This window comes from Lytechinus variegatus, chromosome 13, assembly GCF_018143015.1.
Source record: "Lytechinus variegatus isolate NC3 chromosome 13, Lvar_3.0, whole genome shotgun sequence".
In the NCBI taxonomy this organism is placed as follows: domain Eukaryota; kingdom Metazoa; phylum Echinodermata; class Echinoidea; order Temnopleuroida; family Toxopneustidae; genus Lytechinus; species Lytechinus variegatus.
In genome coordinates this window covers 35,100,862-35,127,421 of record NC_054752.1, presented here as the reverse complement: position 1 = coordinate 35,127,421, position 26,560 = coordinate 35,100,862, and the positions used below count along the sequence as shown (strand labels likewise).

General features: G+C 34.7%; 1 protein-coding gene across 1 annotated transcript; it reads left to right on the top strand.

The window, feature by feature from the left end:
- The first annotated feature begins 885 nt into the window (after nucleotides 1-885).
- Nucleotides 886-22,442, top strand: LOC121426216 (phosphatidylinositol 5-phosphate 4-kinase type-2 beta-like). Its single transcript, XM_041622431.1, has 9 exons — nucleotides 886-1,188; nucleotides 12,556-12,653; nucleotides 13,741-13,837; nucleotides 15,208-15,360; nucleotides 15,884-16,069; nucleotides 17,133-17,246; nucleotides 19,475-19,736; nucleotides 20,569-20,672; nucleotides 21,702-22,442. The coding sequence occupies exons 1-9, from the start codon at nucleotides 1,063-1,065 to the stop codon at nucleotides 21,780-21,782; spliced, it is 1,221 nt and encodes a 406-aa protein (XP_041478365.1). The 5' UTR covers nucleotides 886-1,062; the 3' UTR covers nucleotides 21,783-22,442.
- The last annotated feature ends 4,118 nt before the right edge of the window (nucleotides 22,443-26,560 follow it).

The window sequence follows — 26,560 nt, the reverse complement described above, 5'->3', positions numbered from 1 at the left end:
AAGAGTTATTAGAATTTCAATTATTTGATTTGTGACGTGATATGCGAACAGCATTCCTACATTAGCGAATGGTAAAAAATCAATGAAATGTCATTTTCTCAGAAAATTGAAAATGGTTTTCATTGTAACTTTTGTATATCAATAGACAAATCGTTTCACACCCGATCATGAAAAGTAAACAAAATTAATCATCAAGAACCATACAAAATTTGAAATTTATGCATTCTATATTACATAACACATGGGACAGCTGCTCGTTTATGACGTCACTAATCCAAAACTTTGAACTCTAATTACTTTCTTACTCTTTAAGGGATTTTCCTAAAACCTTCACCAATATTTTTTACTATTTTTTCTGCTATTTTTACAAGAAAGTTTTCTTCAGGGTGAACTTCCCCTTTAATGAATGCCCGATGAAACACACAATTTTGTTTTAAAGATAGAAAGTAGATATTCTGTACTTATATTTCACTCTGTTTGTAATGTTTTAGACGTAGGGGGTGTTGCAAGAAAATATTTGCGATCAATTGCAAATATTCTGTTGCAAATTTACAACTGATAGATCAACGTTAGTTATACTTATAGCAAATCAGATTAAACTTCTTGTTTTAAGGAGCAGATTAGCAATCAATCACTAATTTGCCATTACATAACTGCAAGACATCTAATTGATTTAGGGACCCAAATAGACTTGCAATTGATCGCAAGTTTCTTGCAACGCTCCAGTAGTCTATCCTCTCATGAGTGTGAACGGTGCAATTTACGTCGTCAGAAGATATGAAGCCATACAATTAAATCCACAAGCTCCTGTAGAAAATGAAAACCTGAGTACGTTTTGTGTATCCGTGTTGTCCACATTGTAATGCATGATCAAGCTCGCGTGTGTGCCGTATGTACGTGCGCGTACTATCTCCGCTAGCGCTGAGAATTTCTGCAATAATATATTTTTCTGTGGGCGTTGAACCTGAAAATGAAAGCCTAACATCATAATTCTGGGATTTACGAGAATCAAGGGAACTCATTATCTTTCTCCAGGGGGTCAGCTCGAGGAGATCATTCAAAATGTCGACCCAACCATCAGGAAAGAACATGAAAACAAAGCACATAAAGGCCGTCTCGCAGAAAGTGAAGCTATTTCGGGCGAGTGAGCCACTCCTCAGCGTATTGATGTGGGGGATTAACCACTCGGTGAGCATCTCACTTGTTTGTTTGTCGTAATTTTCAACAAGATCAAGACAATCAAGATTCATGGTGTTCACCCTTTTTTGCTCAAACCACTTAGCAGTAGATCTAATAGGGTGTCAGATTTAGAATCAAGATCGGTCTTGTGTTGACCTAGCTAGACAGAGACTAATTTGCAAAACAAAAAAAAATGGATGACTGTGACTGTGTTCATGATGATGTTGCGTGAGACTGATTTTGATTCGATGAATGATGATGAAGACATGATAAAGTTATCCTACGTTTTACATTAAACGTTAGAAGGGGTCTACTACTAGACTTCATGTAGGGTAACTCAAGTCAAGGTTTATTTTGTGGGAACCACCTGCTGATTTAAATAATGGGGTGTCCAAACTTCGCAGACATGATTTATAAAATATTCATTAACTTTACAGGGCCATTCCGTGCTGTTGGGAACTGGTCACCAAATTGAATTTGTACCTCCTTCCACCACGATATGTAAAGAAACTTCGCTTTGGCGATTTTGAAAAGAATTGATGTGAGCGCGAGGGGCTTTGTTTACAATGCGAAACTCCTCACACTACTGAATACCTCGAGCTTTCCTCATGCTCAGTTTGCCATGGGTGGACAAGTTTTCAGATGACATCAACGATTCCGTGGAATTATGATGGTGGGCCCCAAGTCTGCGCACCAAACGATTTGAGTTAAGATTTAAAGTGAATTTCTTTTTATTTCACGAAATCTTTCAGTTGATAATGTTCCTTACATCATAATGAGTTAGTGTGTCAAATATCTCATAAAAATTTGAAAGAAATATATGATTTTCCTGGAAAAACCTCGGGCTGTCATTTTCAGACTGAAAAAAAATGGTACCCCATGTCTGCGCACTCATTTACTTTGCACACGATTCGGGGATTTCGATGACAAAGGCTACATTTTGAGGCTTTCGCATGAAATTCCCTGAATTCATTATTTTTCCACCATTTTGAGTCGGATTTTTTTATGAATACCTGTCTATGTATAACATGTGTAAAGTTCGTACTCATTGCGTATCTTTTCTTACTAAAATCGCGCAGATACGCAGGTGCGCAGACTTGGGAGACCGCGCAGACATGGGGGAACTGACCATATAATTTTTGTAATTATATCCACCTACCCTGCATTTCCCTGCTCTTCAAGACCACTCTGCCACTTTCACAATGTTGACCAAAAATGATTACAAACTCGATTCACTAATTAAATCACAAACAAGATACGTACAAAATTTCAAACTGGCTGTGCGCATGTGCCTTGGTCTTTTAAAGGGCAAACTAAAATTGCATAAATTTGTTCACCGGCTGGTACTTGTATATAGACATTTGCCTTTTATTGTACTTCACTTCACTTTGATTCTTTTTTTTTGTTGCTATTTTCTTTTAAAGTGAATTAGCATAAATTTCAATAATGAAAATGGAAAAGATGCCATATAGAGTCTAAGTCTTATGTTTTATTATTATTTTTATTATTATTATTAAAGGAACAAGATGGAATTCCCATATCCAATGGGGAATTTCATCATAAATAGATTTTTCAAAATACTGGAAGGGGTTAGATTTTAACATCCCCTCAAACATGTATACCTACATTCAGGCCTACAGTGTATGTTGAAAACACTTTTATTCGGAATCTGATTAATTTGGTCAGCAAAAATATCTTCCTGATACATCAACACTAAACTGGATGAAATGAGAAGCAGATTGCATGTGGAATGACTTGGCTTTTGAATTTGTTTCTTATACCCCTTTCATTAACCCATCCTCCAATTAGCCGCCTAAGAGTAATGCAGATAATTCAATAAAAATTGCGTTCACAAACTCCGAAAATAATCAGCACTATTTTTACCAGCGCCCGTCTTGAAAAAGGCGGATAATTGTCATGGCAACCGCACACACCCCCTCCGATGCGGTTGCGTTGGAAAAGGGTGACCTTGTGACCACACCATGGCAATTATCCGCATTACTTTCGAAATGCGTTCATAAAGTCAAAATCTGGTCCCGATGCTGCTATTATGCAGATAATTGCAGCATCAAAATAATGCGGATAACTCCGGTCCTCCTCCGATTTTATGACCAAGTTATGCTGCTATTAGACGCATAATTAGGTTAATGAAAGGGGTGTTAACAATAGAAGAAGAAATCAGAAGGTAAAAATGAGACTCTAAAACTAGTTTGGATCTAAAGTAATCCTACCAGAATGATGAGCTCGCTACCACCTTGTAAGTTGTTGACATACGTACATTAGCAGCGATGTGTTACACATACGTGTATAGCTGTTACAAAAAAATGTTCACTCATTCCATTCTCACCTGACTCCTTTATATTGTATACTCTCATTTAGTACATACCGTAATCACTCAGACTTTGTTTCACCAGCATGCATGTATTCCTAAGTTATAGGTTTCTTTTTAGTTGGGTTCTTTATGTAGATATTTCCATTCCCTTTTACATGCATGTACATGTGTACATGATACTAGTCTGATTGCTTGTTGATTAGAAAAAATTGTACATTTAGATTAATTTTACCTGATGTTTGGCAAATTAGCCCTGATAATAAAACAGTGTACTACCAGATTTGTTGGAATCCAGTCAACTACATGTACATGTAGTGTCATCTATAAAGTTTCAGTTTGATTCCATTTTGCTGAGTGAAGTTTGCTGCTTTCTTTACATGTAGAAGTTTATTTATGTTATTTATAGACCACAAGTTATTCGCTACAATATTCCCCATTGAATGAGGAATTGATCATGTGTTTATCCTTGGAACAGAAGATGTATGAAACGGAGGAAAATTACACCATGCAATTAATGGCTGTATTTTCTGATGGCGACCCCCTCGCCATTGTCAACATTGAAATCTTCACCAAAGTTAAGACCAGGAAGTACATGTATGTGGACCTATTTCATGAACTTGCACATTAAAGGGGAAGTTCACCCTGACAAAAAGTTTATTGTAAAAATAGCAGAAAAAATAATAAAAAATATTGTCGAAGGTTTGAGAAAAAATCATCAAGTAATTAAAAAGTTATTAGAATTTCAATTATTTGATTTGTGACGTCATATGCGAGCAGCATTCCTACATAGCGAATGGTAAAAAATCAATGAAATGTCATTTTCTCAGAAAATTGAAAATGGTTTTCACTTTAACTTTTGTATGTCAATAGACAAATCATTTCACACCCGATCATGAATAGAAAACAAAATTAAGTCATCAGTAACCATACGAAATTTGAAATTCATGCATTTTATATTACATAACACATGGTGCAGCTGCTCGTTTATGACGTCACAAATCCAAAACTTTGAACTCTAATAACTTTCTTACTTTTCAACGGATTTTCCTCAAACCTTCACCAATATTTTTTACCATTTTTTCTGCTATTTTTACAACAAAGTTTTCTTCAGGGTGAACTTCCCCTTTAAGAGCAATCCTATCACTTATCATCTTGCACCAGTTTCAGGTCACATGATCAAGGTGAAAAAGGTCATTTAGGGTCAATGAACTTTGGTCATGTTTGATGTTTCTAACCACTGTTAAGTTTTCTATAATGTATCACTAGGCACATTCAACAGCCTTGAAGTGCAAGAATACCTGGTATTCTCTGATCAATCAGGAAATTTACCCTGATCAGAAAATACCAGATACACACACTGTACATGTACATGTATTTTTTGCTAATGCGATTTCAAACAATATGGGGAAAACTGGCTAGTAGGTGCTTGCCAAAATTCCGAGAACAATTACAGGGATTTTCCAAAAGTAATGGGTATTTTGGCAGTGTGAAAGCAAATTACAGAAAATGTCTCAACCCAGTGAGCAGTTTCAATCAGCAATCAACTAAATAATGTGTCAGGAATTAATAAAATTTCAACAATGTGTTTTAATAATTTTCTAGAAGTTTCAAAATAAATTCCACAATTTTGAGACTGTCAGATGCGATCCACTTGCTGAAATACTCATCAAAAAGTCAGAAGACTACCAATGTGAGTTCACAATGAAACAGTTAACATGCAGTGAGCATTATTAAACCAATTACACAAAGAAAAAAAACATTCAAAAATTTATTAACATTATAACAACAAAGTGAAATTAAAAGTGCAGGTAATAAGCATGGAAAATCGAACTTGCATGTACATGTACATGTATATATATTGAAAAGTAAAAATTGGTATTGCATGCACATGTACTTATAGGAAATTTATGTATTAAATTATACTCTACATGTAGATAATAATATGAACTGAACCTGTATACATGTACTGTAAGCTCATTTACATGTAGGAAATACAGGTGTGCATTATAAATTCTTCAAGAAATCAACCTTGAAAGTTTTGTAAATATCACGCAAGTCACAAAGCAGGCAAAATATAAATTTATTTTGGGGGGCTACTTTTCACAACGGAATATTTGCCAACATGTAATTCTGCAATATTGGATAACTTTGATATTGCAGTGAATGGGTGTTATTGAGTGCTGTTTTTTTTAATTTCCCAGGGCTCTTTTTTGCATTAAGGGGACAAAATCACCCCCAAATCAAGTCCCCATATTTTCCCCTATCATATTGGAATGGCTGTGATAGATACATGTACATCAGCCTATAAATCTAAGGCAATTCATGGTTGACCTAATAAAAGTGTGCAATTGTGATGACAACATGAGCTTGAAGTCCCATATTGATGTCCATGTAGCGACTGTGCTAATGTACAGCGTACAATTGTACATATGATGATCGACCTTGATGAGTTTTGCTCAGTGATGTGTGATAATGAGAGGAGGAGGGGAAAGATGCCAAGGCCTTAATCACTTTTCCAGATTAAGAAACATCATCAATAAATGAATGGCAGATACAGGGTATAATACAACCATAATAGTCTCAAATTTCAGACTTTTGTGTATTGTTTACATAAGTGTATAGGCCTACAGTGTGCAAAAGAATTTAAAGCTAATTATTAATTTCTTCTGCTTTACCCGGTATTATTTTTCACAATTTTAACTTCCTGCCTACATTATACACTGTAGAGAGTGAAAATGAAAATAACTCGTTCATTGTCTAAAACATTTAGGTACATTTATATTATATTGAATATGTACATTGGACATCATTGATCATTGGCTTTTGTTTTGACAGCTACATGTACAACATGTACAGGTTTAACTTGTAGATTTGAATGAGGAACATTTTGTTAGGTGTCCACTTTATAATGGCAGTGCCCCCCCCCCCCCTTGTCTGGTGTGCAAACTCTTGTGCTCGAGTTTAAGGGTCTGAATGTGCAGCCAACTCATGCCTTGTGTACTGAAGGCCCTTTCGCTGAATTACATGTAAAACAGCAGACTATTTGCTAGTCTTTGTGTGAAGACACACTTGTTGATCAAAGTGTCAATCAGGGTCTGTGCCTGCAGACTACCCCCCCCCCCCTGCTTCATCCGGAGAGTTGGCATTGCCTACTTGTTACTCTCAAATGGATGGAGCATGTAGTTAAACATGGCAAAATGGCTTCTATAATCTGAGATAAACATCTTGGATTTGGATGGGAGATTTATTGATTTTCCCAAAATGTTTTAATAATAGAGATGAGAGATCTCATTATCCCAGCAGTGATAAACCATACAATACATGTATGTAATGCAATATAGCAAACAAAAAACAAGCAAAACAAATATTGAATGAGGTTACTTTACGTGTAAATGTAACCTTTTGTATATAGTTTTATTTCCTGAATGTCAGATGCTTGTGTTGAGGAAAATTGAGAAGATGTGTACAATACTACAGGAAAGTCAATATTTCTCTTTTCCATTCCTCTATTCCTACATGTATTGTACATGTAGTTGATCTCAAAGTTGTTGGTTTGAATCAATTACAAATACACCTGTAGGCAGCCTACATGCACATACATCATGTAGTGGGCCAGGGTTTTTATTCTCTTTGTGAGGTATATAGTTTCAGTAATTGGAGAGCGGTGTTGGCTCAGTCGGTAACGCGTCTGCCCGTCGAACCAAAGATCTTGGGTTCGAGTCCACCGCGGGCGGATGACTGAAGCCAGTGCGTTGTGTGTAAACGTCTCTCTCATGTTTCATAGATGCAGGCTATGTTACAATGAAAAACACTCCGTCCCTCGGATAGGACGTTAAATGGAGGCCCCGTGTAGAGGAGAGTCACCACCTTTGCACGTTAAGAACCCACTGCACTATTCGTATAAGAGTAGGGGGAAACCCCGGTGTAGTGGTCCACCTGCATTCCCCCCAATCAGTTATATCGGGAGGAGAGACCTGCGGGTCATAGTGATTCAGTTCGCTTTTCGCCTCCCAGGCACAGGTGACGCCAAACAAATAATTATAATTTCATATGAAAAAAAATGCTGGAAGTGAGCCATGCATACAAACAAATTGCCTCCCATATGTGTATGATCTGCTATCTTTGTTCTTACAGAATGATGTGTCAGAGTCAGAGTCATAGCATTGGAATGCATTGGTTTCACTGATTACACAACAATTCTTTATAGCAGAGTTCAACAGTTTATCTCACCTCTGTGTATTATGGTACTTGTTCGGCTTGCCACAGTTCAATCTCTCAATCAAATTCATGAACCCCAACAAAAGCTGATTTTAGATTGAATAAAAAAAGGGAAAAATCAATCAAATATACAGTGTAGCACCAGGGAATAATTTTGCTCATTTGAATAGCAAAAATAGAGAAAAGCTCTCAACTATTAAAGTAATGTACAGTAAGATTTTATACGTACTGGTAGTAGTTTTTAAAATGTGAACCTAATTGCAATGCGATACCAGGAAAATTATTCACTTAGCACTGAATTTAAATTGGACATACATTGAGAAAGTTATGACACCAAACTTTGTTATTCCTTGTCCGATTTTGATCAATTTTTCATTGTATTGTTTGTCAGATTTTTCTCAATCTCTTCCAATCATATCATTTTCAGCCAGGAGTACCCCTTTAAAGATTAAAAATAAAAAAGGCATATAGTAAATTTGTGACAGTGTCAACTACCAATATTGTATTATATATCATCATAAAACTGCCATCAGTAGGCCTATGACATAAATAACAAATTATTTTACGTGTATTTTCATACCCTTCAATTTTCAGACTCATTTAACATGTTGAATAAGTACTGAAGTCAATTCTTTTCAACTCTTTTTTATTCTGTGAAGTTGAGATTTATGTCAATCGATATATAAAGGGTTTCTACATGTATTTGAAAGACCATTGCCCTAGATGTAGGGCTGTTATAAAAAGAATGTTTTGTATCCTGAAGGTTCTTGTGAATACAGTTTTGTAGCTCTAGAGTCTTTTCTAGATGCTGTTTAAAGATCAGAAAGAAAAGAACAGTTTTATACATGAATCAAAGAAGAAAAGAATTCTATTGATTAGAGGGAGACTAAATCTTTTGAATATTGTAAAGAATCCTCAAAGGAAAGATTGGTTGGTCATGATATCAAAGAGCAGCTGTATATAATGGAGAACTTTATTTTATAGAATATGCCATATGCATATGATACCAAAAGTGAAAGAGAAGAGGAAAAGAAGAGAAGAACGGTGACTCAAGATTCATATAGATATCAGTTTCCAAAAGAAGAAAAGAAATTGCTCTTTCTTATTATAGTTGAAGATTTGTATTGGGTGTGGTATAAATTTGAGAAAGAAGAGTAATGTATTGAAAATACACTTTAATACCACAAGTGGATGAGAGGAGAAAAGAAAAAATATTCAGATTCATATTTTTATGATCTAATTCCAAAGAAATGATCGCTAAAGAATTCTTAAAGAAGAGCTGAGAGATTTTTTTCCTCATAAATCCCATACCCTTTTGGGTGGTTTCATTCTTTCAAACATGACAATAAGGACTTGATTCAATTCAATTTAATTTCAATTCAATTTCAGTTTATGAAATGTGAGAAATTTATGCAAATAATTCAATGCTGTAGTCCAAAGACAAATATTGGATTCTGTAAAAAGTCATTTTGAGATCGTTACCACAGCTGGCATTTATCTTGAAATGACCAGGGGCCTGTAACACAAACCTTATCAATCATCATAGAACATTTTTCTACGATTGATTCCATTGGCTACAATGTACAATTAATCGTAAAAATCAAGCGTACAATAATTGCTAACCTTTGTGTTACAGGACCCAGATGATGCTTGTCTGTTGAAAATGAAAGGAAGGTTTTATTATAATATATAATGTTGTATAAATTAGACAATAAGATCCTTTGTAACAAGACTTCAACATATACAGAGAAAAGTGTTGAAGGGAACTGAAAATCAGAGTGTTTCGTACATAGTTTTAATGATCAATTAAATATGAGAAATGGTTTCATTCTGTTAAAGTGGAAAATATAAACTGCATTACAATAGTTCATTGTTTGATCAAAATATTTCCTAGAATTTCCATTTACATATATACACGACCAAGTATGTGTAGGTACATGTACATTGAAAGATTATATGCATAGTAACCTTCAAAGACCAAATAATTTCATATTTTTTCAAAGACATTTCCCAGAGATAAACAGTAGAAAACCATTGCATGTATTTGTGATTAAATCTGGTATTTTTAATAATAAAAGATTCACACTTGATACGAAGAATGAAAAAATCTGATATTTTTTTTAGACCGGTTCTTGAGATAAACAGGAAAAGACCTTGATGCCTCCTACATCCTTCAGCCAGGGTTGAGTTATTTCCTGGTTTTGAGTTGAGATCTATTCATAGAAGATTGTTGAGATGACAATCAAACATTTTCCAGGGCACTATAAAGCAACAAAGATTTGTGATTTTAAAAGATAGTTTGGGGTTTTATTACATAAAGCTCAGTGGTTGCCAGTTTTAAAGGTCAAGTCCACCCCAGTAAAATGCTGACTTGAATAAATAGAGAAAAATCAAACTGGCATAGTGCTAAAAATTTGATCAAAATCGGACGTAAAATAAGAAAGTTATGACATTTCAAAGTTTTGCTTATATTTCACTAAACAGTGCCCCTGCACAAGTAGGTGAGTCAGTCGATAATGTCCATCTCTCACTATTTCTTTTGTTTTGTATTGTTTGAATTATACAATATTTCATTTTTTATAGATTTGACAATAAGGACAAACTTGACTGCACCATATACATGTAGAATTAAGAAAATGCTGCAATATAATTCCACATGTTCAGGGAGGAATTAAAGCCTGTGTATAGCTTTGGTAAAGGGTCAATAATGTGATTGATAATCGAATATCATCTAATATGACAGTCTTACTGAAGCGTAGAGACCGTTAGATATTTTTCCAACTACACTTCTCTGAGAAAATTTCAAATATTCAAATCTTGGATATATAGCGCCCTCTCTCGGCGATGCTTGTTTTAAATTTTAAAAATGGGCATTCAAGCACTATTAGTGATTAGATATCCAAAAGTTACAGACAAAGAACATATCTTGAAAGTTTCAGCCCATTCCATGATTTGGAATAGGATTTAATTGAAAGACAAAAACACACAGATATTTTAATTGATCGGGTGACCCGATCAAGTTAAATTTCCATGTAAAATCGCAAAATTTATCCTGTAAAACACATTTTCATTTCATATCCTCCACATCATAACTGTTATAGGGCATATCCATTCATATTAGCTAGCAATGAATTGGAATAGTGATAGGTGCATTTTGGTGGATTTACCAAAACTATACACAAGCTTTAATCCTATCACTTGACAATGAGAAGAAAATTAAAATATTTCATATGTAGTAAATTACAAAAGAAAAAAATGAGTGGATGACGTCATAGTCTCCTCATTTGCATACCATCCAGGATGTGCACTGTTTTGTGAAAATAAGCGAAATACTTTAAAATGTCATAACTTTCTTATTTCATATCCGATTTTGATGAAATTTTCAGTGTTATCATGCTTGTTGGATTTTTCTCATTTTATTTATAAATCAACTTTTTGTTGGGTAGGACTTGTCCTTTAAAAGACAATTCTGGAGTCAATAACATGAAGCTCAGTAATATATTGTCGGGCTGATTTGTATGATTGACAATTTATCTTTAAATCAGCGTCTATCAGCCCCATAATCTATCATAGCGTTATGTGGTAGGCCCAGGGCTACGTAACAGTTTCTAACACAAAACTCCATAGTAGTTTTGATTTTGCGCTAGATTACATTGATCATTGTCTTGTACATACATACATGTATGCGCAATCAAGCATACATGTACAGATTAACGGTACCTATTCAATAGTTTTGTTTTACAGTCCCTCTGTGATGCATGTATCAATGATTCTGATCGGCCCCTGTTATTTTGGGATTGATTGTAAACTTATATGCTTTTCACACTGCATTTCCTTAACCCCATACTATCCTTAACCCATACTATCTTTTTTTCGATTCACACTGTCTTTCTTAACCCCATACTATCTGCTCAACCGTGGTTAATGCCTTAACCCCGAACTATCCCTCAGCTCATGAATATTGATAATTTTACCATACAGAGCGTGATTAATGTGCAATTCGACTTCCGTGATTGGCTAATGCTTAGCACCACATTTCCTTAGCCCTGTTTCATTTTCACACTGCATCTCTTACCGCAATTCAGTGGTGCTAGCACCACAATAAGCCGGCTAACCCTGCTTTTTTGCAGGGCCAGATAGTACCGTACTATTTACCGTGCTAGCCCACTTTGCTAAAACCTAGTGTGAAAACGAAGTGGGCTAAGCTTAACCCGGGAAATTGGTGGGGCTAAGACCCCCCCCCCTTAGCCCCACCAATTTAGGACAAAAAGTGCAGTGTGAAAAGCATATAAGAAACCCATATCAAGAGAATACAATAGGTCTATATTTTAAGATGTTGAAAGAATAATAGTCTTTCCATAAAAAAACTTCAATGTTCAGAGTAAGCTGAAATACATTTAAGATTCCATTCCAATTTCTTGAATCCATCATATGCACTAGTTTAATTCCCATTTTGTATTAACCTCTGTGTATTGTAAATGTGTGTTTTTTGTATTTTTTTTTAATTGAATGTCTAGCTACATATTGGATAATAAAATGAAATCATAAAAATATTTGTATTTTATTTTATATACTGTATGCTATACAGATTTGAATAACAGTTTGAAATGATTGTACAGTTTGTACAAAGGTGATGTCCACACTACAAAATATTTGATACAGTAAAGATGTTGTGGACTTCAGAAGTACATGTATTATTGTGTTCTAGGCCCAAGCATTGTCATTCGATTGTAACCAAACTGACTGTGTTTTGCTCCAGAACTTCTCACTTTACAGTACCAAATTCTGAAGTGTCTCTTTAAATTTGTGTGATTTATCTGCTATAGATCAGTGAACTGAGCCATGTTAGCATTCCTGTCATGTTGATGCCAGATGACTTCAAAGCCAATGGTAAAATCAAGATTGACAATCATCTCTTTAACAAGTGAGTGTACTGCCTTATTGTTCCCAAGGAGGAGGGGGGAGTGCTGTAATAACTTTCTGGAGACACCTGTGGAGCCTACATTTACATGTATTTCCATTCAACCCTAATTCTATTCAGTCCCCCCCCCCCCAAGGCTTAAACCTTCGCACCTCTTGATGTTTCAGCAAAGAGCAAAGAGAAGGCTTAATATACCTTAAGCAACCCCCCCCCTTTCTGTGATCTGTAAGTTAAAGGTCAAGTCCACCCCAGGAAAATACTGACTTAAAAAGAGAAATAATCAAACTAGCATAGTGCTGAAAATTTCATCAAAATCGGATGAAAAATAAGAAAGTTAAAACAACTAGGTGAGTCAGTTGATGTCCATCACTCACTATTTCTTTGTGTTTAGTGTTTCTATTATACGATATTTCATTTTTTTCATAGATTAGACAAAAAGGACCAACTTGACTGAACCATATAGTATTAAACAATGCCATTTGAACCACATGTTTAGGGGGGAATTAGTAGTTGTATCACATGAAAATTAGGAGAAAATTTGAATATTTCATATATATGATAAAATGCAAAAGAAATAAGGTTACATACCAGCAAGAATGTGCATATAACTGTTTTGTGAAATTAAGAAAAAATTGCAAATGTCATAACTTTTTTATTTTACATCCAATTTTGATGAAGCTTTCAGTGTTGAAAATAAACTTTTTTGGAATGGACCTATCCTTTAAGCTATGTACTTATAAGCTCTAAATTGGAGAATTAATCTTATAATTGATTTTATAAAACCAGAGACACCAGAAAACAATATTGTGCATTGCTACTGTATTCCTGCACCATACAATGCCTCCCTTAATACCCAAAACATCCCTTTTTATCCATCTTGTTGTCTCCTTTGCACTCTCTCTCTCTTTGACCTTCTGTCTTCCTTATTGTGTTTGTCCCCCACCCTTTCATTCTACCCACTCCCTTCTTTCTTACTCTCTCTCTCTCCCACGTCTGATTTAAGAAAAAAAAACAAGGAACCTGGTATTAGCTACCCCAAGATGCTATGATACATACCGGTATTTATGACTTATATTTTGGTTCTTTCCAGGGAAAATTTGCCAAGTCATTTCAAGTTCAAGGAGTACTGTCCTCAAGTCTTCAGGAATCTTAGAAATCTTTTCAGCATTACAGATCATGAATATCAGGTATGGTTTTTAAGGATGCGTATTCACCAAAGCCTGGTAAAGTATTATGAATTTCAAAAACTTGTTCAGAAGAGTATTTCATGAAGCATGATGTCAGTGAATTTCATACATGGTCATTTTAAATCATATCTACTTTGCTTAAAAACTTTATTGCAAAGTTATAACTTTCAACATTGATTTGGACCCAGTTGTTAATGTTCATCTCAGAGAGAATAAGGAACTCTAATATCACACTTTAATTGTTATACATTGTTTCATAAAGCAGTGAATGCATGTATTTTCCTCTTTTAATTTTTTTTTAAACAAGTGCAGATTATAAAACTTCATTAGTAAACAACTTTCTTCTTTTTTTTTACATTGCTTTACATTCCAGGAAATGGTCCTTTATGTGTCTGCAATAGATAAAACGAGCATATTGTTGGCATTTTGTATTTCTTAGAAGTGTTTAGAAGTGATAGTGTTTACAATATTATTATCATATAAAGCTTCATGGTAGAGAGAGGAAGTGGCGTTCTAGGCATATTAAATTTTAATTTTTCCTTTTCGGGTGTACCAGGAAGTTCATGAAAAGTGAAATTTACCCATCTAGTTTCTGTTTTGTTTGTTCTTTAATAATTTGTTGTGTATTGAAACATTTGCAAGAGAAATTTGTTGTTACTAATTCTAAGAATTTTGTTTTGTCCTCCATCTTTTAATACCCATGGTTTCCAGCCCATCATGGAAAATTTTTATTTTACATTTTTCCAGTCAGGGAATTTTGATTGGCTTCAAAACATTGTTGAACAAGGAACAAGATTGTAGACAATGGAAAGAAGACCATGGTTTTGACGAGATAAAGATGCAATTCCAAGAACTGCTTGAAACCTCTAAAAAAAATAAAAATTTTGAGAAATACCGACACTTGCTACCATGATTTGTTTTAGTAGTTTGTAGATTTGAATGTTCATGTTTTTGACAGTTAGTAGATTCTAATGTTCATTCAAAGGCTTTTGCAAAAAATAATGCTCCTATTTTGTGGAATAAACTTAGTGCATATAATTCAAAGTCAGTATGATTATAAACCAGGGTCCTCCTTCATAAATGTACATGTAATTCTTACAGTAAGAAGTGCACAATTTCTATAACAAGTTTGATATCAGCTGATTAAATTGAATGATTTCAGTAGCTTTAAATTGTTTTTACGAATTTGTTATCGTAAAAACTTTATTAAATTGACCCTTGGTCTTATTTGTTCTCATATTTCAAATGAACCCCTCATCCATTATATCATCCTTTTGCGTCTATGAAAAGTACCTTAAATGCTATTATTCAATGTTATGACGTGATATAGTTTTTATTATAAATCCTAATACTTTATTTCTTTTTCACAGAATTCCTTTGTATGTTCAGCACCAGTCTATGATGACTCTGCAGGTAAGAGTGGTGCAAAGTTTCTCCGATCTAGCGATGGAAAGTTTGTTGTCAAGACGATATCAAAAGAAGAGGTTGAACTCATGCATAATATTCTGCCACCCTATCACCAGGTTTGAAGCTTTCTTCTCGTTCTTTGTGGATTTTTTTTTAAGTTTGAGAGCCATTTATTGAGAAAAAAATAATCCCTGAGAAACAAAAACAATTTCTTTTGCAAAGAAAGGATGAAGAAGCAATATTGAAAAAGCTCCATCAATGTAAATATTTCCTTTGTTCTTAGTTTTTCCTTAATCTTCTAGTGATTGTCTTCATAGGTCAAGATGAATATTTTAGAAAACGTTGTGAACATACGGTAACCTTTATGAAGAGACAAGGGCACCTTTTGTGGTCGAGAAAGTAATTTTGGGCAAAGACACCAAGATCCCCCACAATGAAAATGCAATTTATTGATAATTTGAAGTTCATCATATAATCAAGACTTTCCACAATTTTCATTACACTACCATTTCTATTGCAAGTTAAATATTCCACTTACCCATTTCTATATGTGAGAGAACGATTGTATATAGTAAATTTTAAGATTAAAAAATATGATTGTATAAAAGATAACACCTTTTCTTTTTGAATTCATTGCAGTACATAGTTGAGAAGCATGGAGAAACATTGTTACCACAGTACTTAGGTATGTATAGGTTAACGGTTGATGGAGCAGAGACGTATATGGTTATCATGCGGAGCATATTCGGTCACACATTACCTATCCATAGAAAATACGACCTGAAGGGCTCCCTCATCGACAGGCAAGCCAGCGACAAAGAAAAGGTATACAACGCAAGATGAGGAGACTTAGAATAGATTCATTTTAATTTCTTGAAATTTTAAAACCATTTGAATTATTCATGTATCCCAAATATTCTAAGATCAGTTTAATCATTATCTTAGATTCTTGAAATGTTAACAATCCAAACATGAGTACCGACAAAACATAATCATACAGTCTGACCTCTCTTATTGGTCATCAGTTTTCTATGCTTCTCTTCATATGAATCTACCAGAGCTCACAGTGATATAATCTTCATTCAATTTCTCATTAATAGGTTGTCTATTGTAATTGACAGCTTGGAAATAAAAAAAAATAGCTGTGATACTTTGGCCTGCAATGTGTGGAGTTTGTCTGTATTAATTGACGGAATATTTGTATTACATCCTATTGTGTCTTGAAAGAAACTTGAAAGACATACAGTCCGATCTGTGTTGTCATCATTTATCATTTATCTAGACTTCTCTTCACTTGAATTTCCAGCTGTATCTCACAGCAGTATCTGCTCTGTCTGTATTTAAGGCCTGGTCACACCGCCCGAGCATTGTTGGAGCGGTCGTGGAGCGGTAGGGAGAGAGGGTCGAATTTCGATCACAAAATTGGGGAAAAATATTGAATACAAAACTAAAAAAAAAAAAACAATTGAAATCGAAAATGGTGAAGGTAGAGAGCGGTGATGATTTTTTTCTCTCCGCTCCACGACCGCTCCAACAACGCTTGGGCGGTGTGACCAGGCCTTTAATAGATGGATTGTTTGGTATGACGTCCTGTTTTGTCTTCCTGGCTGGGCCAAAGATCTTCCTTATATAAGGATATTTCTTTTAAAAGTATTAGATCAGTTTATTTATTCAATTTATACTTTGTTTCTCTGACCATGATCTGAAATGAATATCTCACAAAAGGAAGACCCACAGTCTGACCTCCACCTATTTATTCCTCACTTCTAATTTTCCATTTTATTAATTGGTAAATATTATTGAAAGCTTTGAAATTTTTGAAAATGTAGCTTGTCTATGTAAGTTAAGGATTAGTTTGTTTGACATCCTGTCTTGTCTTCCTGGCTAGGCCAAAGATCTTCCCACCTACAAGGATATAGACTTCCTGAGTGGTAACAGCAGGATAATAGTTGGACAACAGACCAAGGACCAGATATTAACCAAACTCAAATCAGACACGGATGTAAGTATAACACCTCAATACTGATAGTATACAGTGGTGCTAGAAAGTAAGTGAACCCCATCAGATAATGCACTCCTTCATGCTGAGTGTTGAATAGAAATAACAACAGAGCAATGTTCGCTCAGCCCAGAGAAACAAACTTAATTGAATGTAATATTTTATCACCTGACTTCACAATTAAACATTTCAGAACATGGACACTTGAAATATGTTAAATTTCTGGTGTGGTTTACTGATTTTTTGCATTAATGTATATCAAGAAAATGAAAGATTTCATACTATTAGCATCTTCGTTGGAGCAAAACATGCTCAAGAATCCAAAAGAATGAGCCAAAGGCTTGGATTCATAGGACAGTGTATGTTGCTGTTCCTTTGAAATACAGCATAGGTTACAGTTAATTTCCAGTGAAAACTGGTCTCAACAAATTATAATCGATCTTTCATGTAGGTCATGAGTCTCTTGTTTTGAATGTGGGTGCATCGTGGTCTAGTGGTTCTCACTCTAATCTTTTGGGTCATGGGTTCGAGTCCCAGCCATTGCGTGTTTTTCTTCAGCACGACATTAGTACCCATATATGATACTGTACTCAACCCAGGTGAGATGAATGGGTACCCAGAAGGATTCCTTGAATGTACTTCGTGCTAGAATAGACAGCTCATGCTTAAACCGGCATAATGATAATAGTGCGCCTCAGAATAGATTATATTGAGATAGATAAGTATTCTGACTTTGAAACAGAGGGTCGTGGGTTCGAATCCCAGCCATGGCGTAATTTCCTTCAGCAAGAAATTTATCCACATTGTGCTGCACTCGACCCAGGTGAGGTGAATGGGTATCCAGTAGGAATAATTCCTTGAATGCATGAGCGCTTAAAGGCTGCTCGAGCTAAAGCCAGGGTAACAATACTTGCCAACCATTCCGATTTTGGTGAAATCATCCCAATTTTTTATTGCCAATTCCGCATTACGAATATCAACTCCATAATTCTGATTTTCATTAATTTTTACATTGATAATATTGAAAAAACGGCTGGAGCGAAGGTTAGACCAATCTGAAGCTTGCAGCCACCTGGATATCGCGATATCCCAAATAGCATTATTTTTCCACTAACTGAACACACTCTTGTACGTAGTTTTTCACTTTGCCTATCTCACATGGCGCGCACATTGCAGAAGCGCGTGCAAACACAGCTAGAGCGACAACACATGCAAATATAATGCATGCTGCGACGTCGCGAGCGCGAGTACACCTCGCTGCTAACCCAGGAAGCCTCGGCCTGTGCCACGGGGTTACCGAAGGGCTGGAGCTCCGTTGGTTACCGCGCTGCAAGTGCATACGTGTGGAAACGTAAGATCCAGCTCAACGCGCGATCGTAGGATTAATGGCCAAAGGATATAGTTTTCCGTGAAATTTTGAAGCCAAAATTACAAATTTAGTGTGTGGAAACTGGATACCGTCGCCAATGCGTCGTTTGGATTGTGAATGTGAGTTGTGACTGTGATTCCGATCGTTATACAGACAGTGCATGGGTGCACTGGGCAGTGACTGAGTACCGGTACCTAGCCCAGTCGCGGCCCGCCCGCTTAGCGGGTCGGAGCACCCTGGGCCTGGGTTTAGTGAGTACCGTACCGGTGCATTTGCAATTGCATAAGTTCATGTGTAAGTTACATATGCATTTAGACTGTTAGTCTGTTTTCGTGAAATAAAGCCAAAATTATTTAGAAATACAAGGAGTATTCTGAGAAATATCCAGTTATTATTGTAATGGAAATACATGTTTTTGAAGTAAAAAAATATGGTACAATTTCATGAAATGAATCCTGTTGATTTTCCTGTTTCATATTTCATTACTTTGGGACAAAATTAAGATATTTTTCTTCTTTGTGGACAGGTAAAAGGCACTTCAAAAGTGAAGGAAAGCCCCCCATTTCATGTTCTAAAATTCCAAAAATTTCTTACCGTGGCAGGGGGGTACCCCCACACCCTTCCCGCGCAAAATGTCACACGCTCGTGAGTCGTTACTCTGCGTGAAAAATGGATTCCTCTTTTTTTTCTTCTAAAGTTGGCAAGTATGGGGTAATGATAATAATAACAACGCGCCTCGGAATAGATAGATGGCTCTATATAAATTCCTATTATTATTATTATTATTATATTATTATAGATGCACTGAGTGTTGGAATCAGTAATTGAAACATAAATGTCTATGTAAACTATTAAATTGCAGTTCTTGTCCGAGTTGAAAATCATGGACTACAGTCTGTTGGTTGGGATACATGACATGGACAAATATAAACAAGATAGAGAAGAGGAAGAGACAGCAAGCCAGGAGAATGGGGATGCAGTCATTGAAGAGGAAGGTGAAGACTCAGGCAGTGGAGAGTGCCTGACTCCTCCTGATAGCCCTGTCATCTCACCAAGGACAAGACATGTCATGATCGAGGAGTACGACCCAAGCACGGATGTATATGCTGTCAAGGGATTCGAGAGTAAGTCAAAGCTGTATAAGTTGAAATGCTTTTGGGTGGTTTTATTGTCTTGACTTTTGAGAATATACCAACTGCAAAATATGCTACTATGTATGTATTGTATTGAAGTTAATAGCAATATGGATGGCGTATAAAGTATTTATTAAGAAAAATAATAATAGTAGGATATTTTATCAGGGTCCTTTGGGCAAAGATGTCATGTGATTAAAGGCAAATAATAGATGACATTTTTTAAAGTAATGAACTGTCACGCTTTGAAATTGTTCTATACGTAATCCAGGGCTCCGTTGCACAAAAGTTTCTATTATGGTAAATTTGCCATCCAATGCTAACTACTTTACCATGATTACAGTAATCATCAACCAATCAAAATCAAGGATTCCATGCACGTTACCATTGTTGCATGGCAAAGTTACCATAATGGTTACGTTAAATGCAATGGGGCCCAGAATATGAAAAATATCCTCCCGAGTTTGGTTCGGGCTTTGTCTCCAAAGAGCTCTGTGATATATTATTTTGAGTTTGTCTTCTCCATATACAAATACCACAATATTTTTTCTCCAAAATCTCTCCCTATGTATTTCTGAATTTCATCACTTTTCCTACAACTGATGACAATTCACATCTTGACGAATGGCTTTAACCTTGCTCCTAAGGTAAAAATTCCCTATTGATAAATGATATTAAACTATTGTTTGTTATTAAACAATGAATTTTCAATACCCTGATTTCTTTTTTCCAGTATGTCCAATGAAGCTTATTTATTTCACTTCATATCAAATGTTTGTTATTAGACAATGAAATTTTTGACACATTGATTTCTTTTTTCCAGTATGTCCAAGGAAGCTGATATATTTCATGGCGCTAATTGATATCCTGACTCATTGGGGTGCTAAGAAGAAGGCTGCGCAAGCTGCAAAGACAGTCAAACATGGAGTGAGTATAAAGGCCACCGCACACCTTACCACCGGTCCACAATCTGAATTTGGAAGAAATCACATTTTGCCAAATAATTTCAAATATATTTTTTAATTTGAGCTTTAAATTTACTGAAAGAATACTAATATTTTGGATGATTGCAAGCCTTTATTTTGGAGTAAAGGCCAAATTAGTTTCAAATTGTACAATTGCTATGACAACTAGACATTCTCTTTTATTCTATTATGGATGATAGCATATTTACAGATTAGAACATAGGTTTTTGTACGATGATTTAGAACATTGTACAGTAAGATATTCCATGTCTCGATATCAGCATCAAATTCTACTACGTTTTATTCCAAAATCGGATCGCAGACTAATCGTAAGGTGTGCTGTTGTCTTAAATGGCCATGTTACATTAAGCTTAGCAATTGATTGTATAGCTCATTCTATAATTGATCAGAATACACAACAACCAATGCAATCGATCGTAGAAATCAGCCTCATGAGCAATCGCCAAGCTTTATACCAAAACAGATTTCAGTCTTTTTGAATGGGAAGGGGTAATGTCTATGCACCTAATATTTGAAAGGGAATCCAACCTTGGTATTAAAATTATGTAAGAAAAAAAAAGTGAAACTTAGTAGAAATTGGACCAGTAAAGGTGTTCTTATTCAGAACTGTCTCATGTTTGTTTCTTATTAAGACAATGCGATATTACTTTTAGATTTGTCCATTATTTATTGTGTATTATATGCTCTTTGGTATAACAATTTTCTAAGTTTATTTGATAAATATCGTACTATTGAAAATCTGAAGTTACATGTTCAGTAGTGGGTTTCATGAAAGGATTTGTTGTTTTTCTGACAAAATCTGTTTAATAAAAAACAGGAGGACATCTGTGCTTTATTTATCCAATCATTTTGGGTGACATGACAACTTGCCTGAAGACAAATGTTGATGGCATTCACTCTCAGTTTTTTTTCATTAACAATTTGATTCAAGTTGTGCATCATTGTATCTACCCCCTTCTTTCTTTGCCAGGCTGGTGCTGAAATATCCTCCGTCAAACCTGAACAGTATGCAAAGCGGTTTTTAGACTTCATCTCAAAAGTAATGGAATGAACAACCGTCACATACCGAAGAGACACGATCTGAGACTTTTTATCATTTCTCAAATCTACTTCATGAAAGACTGTTTTGTGACCAAGGATAATAAAAAAAACCACAGGGTCTTCACAGGGGAGCCGTCCAGTTACAAGCAAGGTGTCCACATAAACGTGCCAATTGTTTATTTGTTGTAGTGGACAGATCGCCTCGGACCCATGTAAACATACTAGGAGTAAGTTAGTGTGAAGTCACCTTGTTGGGCAGGTAAGGCTGGAGTGCAGGACTTGGATGATGGAAGAGAAAAATCATAGTTGAGAAATTTATCAAAGCTTGTTTTTTATTGATCACCTGTATATGGCTATGCATCTTGTCAGGGTGTTGTCTGAATGTTAATCTGCTTTGTGTACAAGTGTATGGGATCTAAAGGCCTGTTCGGACTTGATGCGGCAAGGCTCAGCAATTTTTTTTTTGTACTTTGGGATGCGAGGGGTGGCAGGTGGCATTTTCTTGTCACCTGGCTTTGAAAAGCTATGGACCTACCAATTTTTTTTTCAATATGCCAGGAGTGTCCCCTACATGTTGGATAATACTTCTCTTTTCATTATTTGATTATAAAGAACTGTGATGTTGAATGCTCATTTAATAACATGAATCCAACCATTTACCAGGGTTTGTGATTCTTGTAAAAGAATTCGCTAAAAAAAATATGTGTTGAAACACTTTGAGAAATATTTTTATTTTTGAAAATCGTTCTTATTACAACCTTAACAATGCTTTATTTTTGGCTTTCTTTTGTGCATTTTCACTCCTCACTATGTTATACATTATCAGCAGTATAATAATTGAGTTATGTGTGATGTAAGCCATCCACCATTGCCCAGTTATCACCACTAAATGTAGTTAAAGTATTTGCAACCCAATATTTTCTGAGTATAAAGTTTGTCCAATCCTATTAAGCTACTCTTTGTATGGCATAAAATATTCTGTCATATTTAGTGATGATTGAAACAGCTTTGATGAATTTCATGAGGTATATGGTCAAGATACTCCTGTCTGAATTTTTTTTTGTCAGTAATGCCTGATGTGAAATTGGATTCAGGACTTTAAAGGTTATGGATTAATCATATGCTTTATTATTGTGATAAATTGCACATTCCCTTTGTGCAGTCAGTTGTGAAAATAAGTCATGTGATCAATTTTTACGCTTTCTGCAATAGGAACCCAAGTGATATTTAGACTTCTACGCAGAAATCACATTGTAAAGAGGTGAAGAAGTTAGTTTTAAGAGAATAAAAACTCAAAATAGTTACAAAGTGTGATCATTGAATATATGACTATTTAATGATCAACCTTTATGTGATTGCTCAAATGCAGGTATTTTTAAAACTGTCTTTTTATGAACAAGTATTAAGTCAATCATTTTGGAATGATATGAAAGTTTGATTTATAATTCAAGACTATTTCATTCTTCCTATTTAGCACTTTAATATGTTCCAATCATTGGTAAAGATGAGAATAAATTGATGAAAATCTTTATACAACTTGCCCCCCCCCCCTGAAAGTCTTGATAGGTCCATGGTTACAGTGTATTAAGTGGAAAGTCATTTATTTTGTCAATTTGTATCATTTGTAATATATTTCTATCTATAAATATGTGATACCAATTTTGTTGATATAAGAAAAATACAGCACCTGAACTATACAATGTCCATTAAAATGTTGATATAGTGAGTTTTGTGGTGCTACAATGTATAAATGAGTCCATATGAATTGGACCCATGTGTAGTTAAGAGTGTAAGAAACAATGTTTATTTTTGTTGGATGTATAGAAAACATGATTATTGAATATGGCGACTGCACATAGCTTGTTCTTCCCTAGGGAGCCGTGATGTAATTATGCCTTTATCAAGTCTGCATAAACCTGATTTATTAAAATTGATTTTTTTTTTTTGCATACTAAAGTCATAAACAAGCATTTATTACCCATGGGGGTGAAACAAAATAGCAGATTTTGTCATGTACATGGTTCGGAGAAAACAAAGAGTGATTTCGACCAATTCTGAGGGAATTTTTCCTCCATAGAGATTAATGACATCATGTATGATTGCTAAAATTGTAGATTATGTTTAGGATGCGAAATGGACCAAATGGTTAGCTTTAGATTATGGACGTGACCAAAGGCAAAAGAGAGCTGTGTTAATGTTTATGTATTAGATATACTAGAATCCCATGAAAAAATGATTAAATGAGAAACAAATAACTTTCGAAATCTAAACATTTTGGATCACAGAAATCTGTTTTTTCAACTTTTTAGGAAAAAAAGTTATTTTGGCATTTTCTGATCCTAATAAGTAATTCTGGTCTAATAAATAATACTTTAAGTTGGGTGTTTATTTGGATAATAGAAGATTGACTTATGTAGAGTCTTTTGTACTATGGCAACTTTGCAATCCATTGTTGATTTGCAAAGACTCCCTGCTGACCTGTTTTCTGAAGTCAGGTTAAATTTAAACTCTGTTCTAACATTGTGGTTTAATAAGGGATAGCCAATTGTGACATAAATACCTCATTTGACTCTCAAAACATTCTTAACTGTCTGGGAAGGATAAATACTGAGTAAGATAATTGTCTTCACCATTAAAAGAATAAGGGAAGAGCACAGTAAACATGAAAACATACCATGTGAACAAACTTTGACATGTTTAGTATTAAATAATCTTAGCAGAGAGTTAGACCACGATGTAAGTTAAACCTGACTTCAGAATACGGGCCCTTGAGTTTAAAGTCAAATGGGCATCAGTTTTCATGGGGAGTGGATATTTATTTGCTGATCCCAGACTTGGTAAAAAGCATTGGAAATGCCTGTAAATTAGATATATTCAGGGAAAAGCAAAATAAGTGTACCATTGAGAATTCTTTTGCAAAGCCTGGTTAACCTCATGCAACTGTCGAGCCAGGGAAAATTGAGATGGCATTACCATATTAAAGGCAATAGTAGCATTTCATATACTCTGCTGGTCATAAATCTTATTCAACTCTGGATGATTTATATCAAATTGGTGTCCAATTCCCTGTGAAAAGATATTGTAATCAGACTTTAATTGGATGTTGAACTAAATGGTAGTAACCATTTAGTAGAAAATTAACCCTTATAGTCCCAGCACACCCTATACCATCCATTTGCAATCTGATATTGGAGAAATTTGCAAGGACATTCGATTGTGTGATTACAATGAAAAGGATCTGCTAAGTCGATATCATGAAAGTAGAATTGTACTGTTAAGACTACATATGTAAATCTAAATATTTTACTGTTTTTACTGATTATTTGCTTTCCATAGAATTGCAGAAAATTGTGTATTATGAATGTACCAATCTCCAATATTAAATGTTGTATATGTAATTTCTCTATATTGTACGCTTGCTCAAAATACTAAGAATTATATGAAAAATACTTTATCAAATGTATAGTTGTATGTGTAGATAGCAGCAAAGCAAACATGTGATGGCTTATTTTTGATGAATGATAAAACAAGTTTAAAGTTTGTTTTTGATTGTTGATAAAACTCACCATTTGTTTTGCTAACTCTAATAGTTTATTTCCAAATTTATGTGTAGGCTTTGCTCTGTCAATTCTGTCAATTGTTTTGTACAAATTTCTATTGTGAAGTCAAAAGATGATTTTGTGAGTGATAATGTAACACAAAAAGCACACATTAACTATGTGTTTTCATTATTACGCATTCGGCATATACATAGTTCAATAAAAACTATTGATTCATATTTGGTTAAATCAAGTTATGTAGCTTCTAGATATTGATTTGTAATAATGATGTTCAAAATACCAAGTACTTGTTATCGTTAACTTAATCCATATTGATAGAAAGAAAATTTATCAAAAAGATTTACAGATTATGAAATAAACTTCAAATGATACTCATTTCAGATTCAAGATAGAAATTAAACCATATTTTACCAGGCATTTTCAGTTTTTATCTGTTTTTAAAGGTGGCCTAATAACTTGCCAGAAGTGTGCCCCGTATATCTACTTTAGGAGCAGGAGGATCAAATGGAAATGTCTGTTATTAATGAAAATTTATCTGCATGAAATCAAGCACTAGGATAAAAAAGAAGGGAGACCCCAAATCTGTAAAGACTTTGCATTAGTCAAGTACCTTTAGACCATGGTTCTATTACAAAATGAATTAATTTTCATGATTTTACATTGTAGTCAATGCAATAAATCGTTAAAAAATCTTCTATGATGATTACTAAGCTTTGTTACAGGCTCCTAGACATGCAAAACATTTTTGGTCAAGACAAGCAGATTTCTGTGGTGGTCATATTTGATTTATGCAGATTATGCTATATTTTGTCATGATCTTTTAAAATATCAAAATTAGAAATAACTTTCAGTCAAATTATAATTTTTTGGGACTATCAAGATCAATTTCAATGCAACATGATTGCAATCTTCTGAACACTTAGTCTCCAATGCTGTGAAATTGATACCCCTCAATGGAATCCACAGCAACCTTTGAATTCATGTCTATATTTTTATTCACCGACATGAAATGCTGTAAGCCAGCGTATATAGTTTGTCAACCACAGTATTATTTTGTTTAGAATTCCTTTATATTATATAATTGTTGAAAATATGGAAAGCCACCTCCCACTCATTGTAAGTTTTTGCATCACCTGTAGAATACTCAAGTCATCATTTTTAGCTTCATTGTATGTTTGAATTTGATCATTGTATGTTTGAATTTGATCATTGTCTACCAGCTATATGT

Excerpts from the sequence above, each read along its gene's own strand:
- LOC121426216 (XM_041622431.1), top strand. The coding sequence starts at position 1,063 with ATGTCGACCCAACCATCAGGAAAGAACATGAAAACAAAGCACATAAAG. Across the intron at positions 16,070-17,132 it reads AAGCCAGCGACAAAGAAAAG|GCCAAAGATCTTCCCACCTA; the intron begins GTATACAACGCA and ends CTTCCTGGCTAG. Across the intron at positions 19,737-20,568 it reads TGCTGTCAAGGGATTCGAGA|TATGTCCAAGGAAGCTGATA; the intron begins GTAAGTCAAAGC and ends TCTTTTTTCCAG.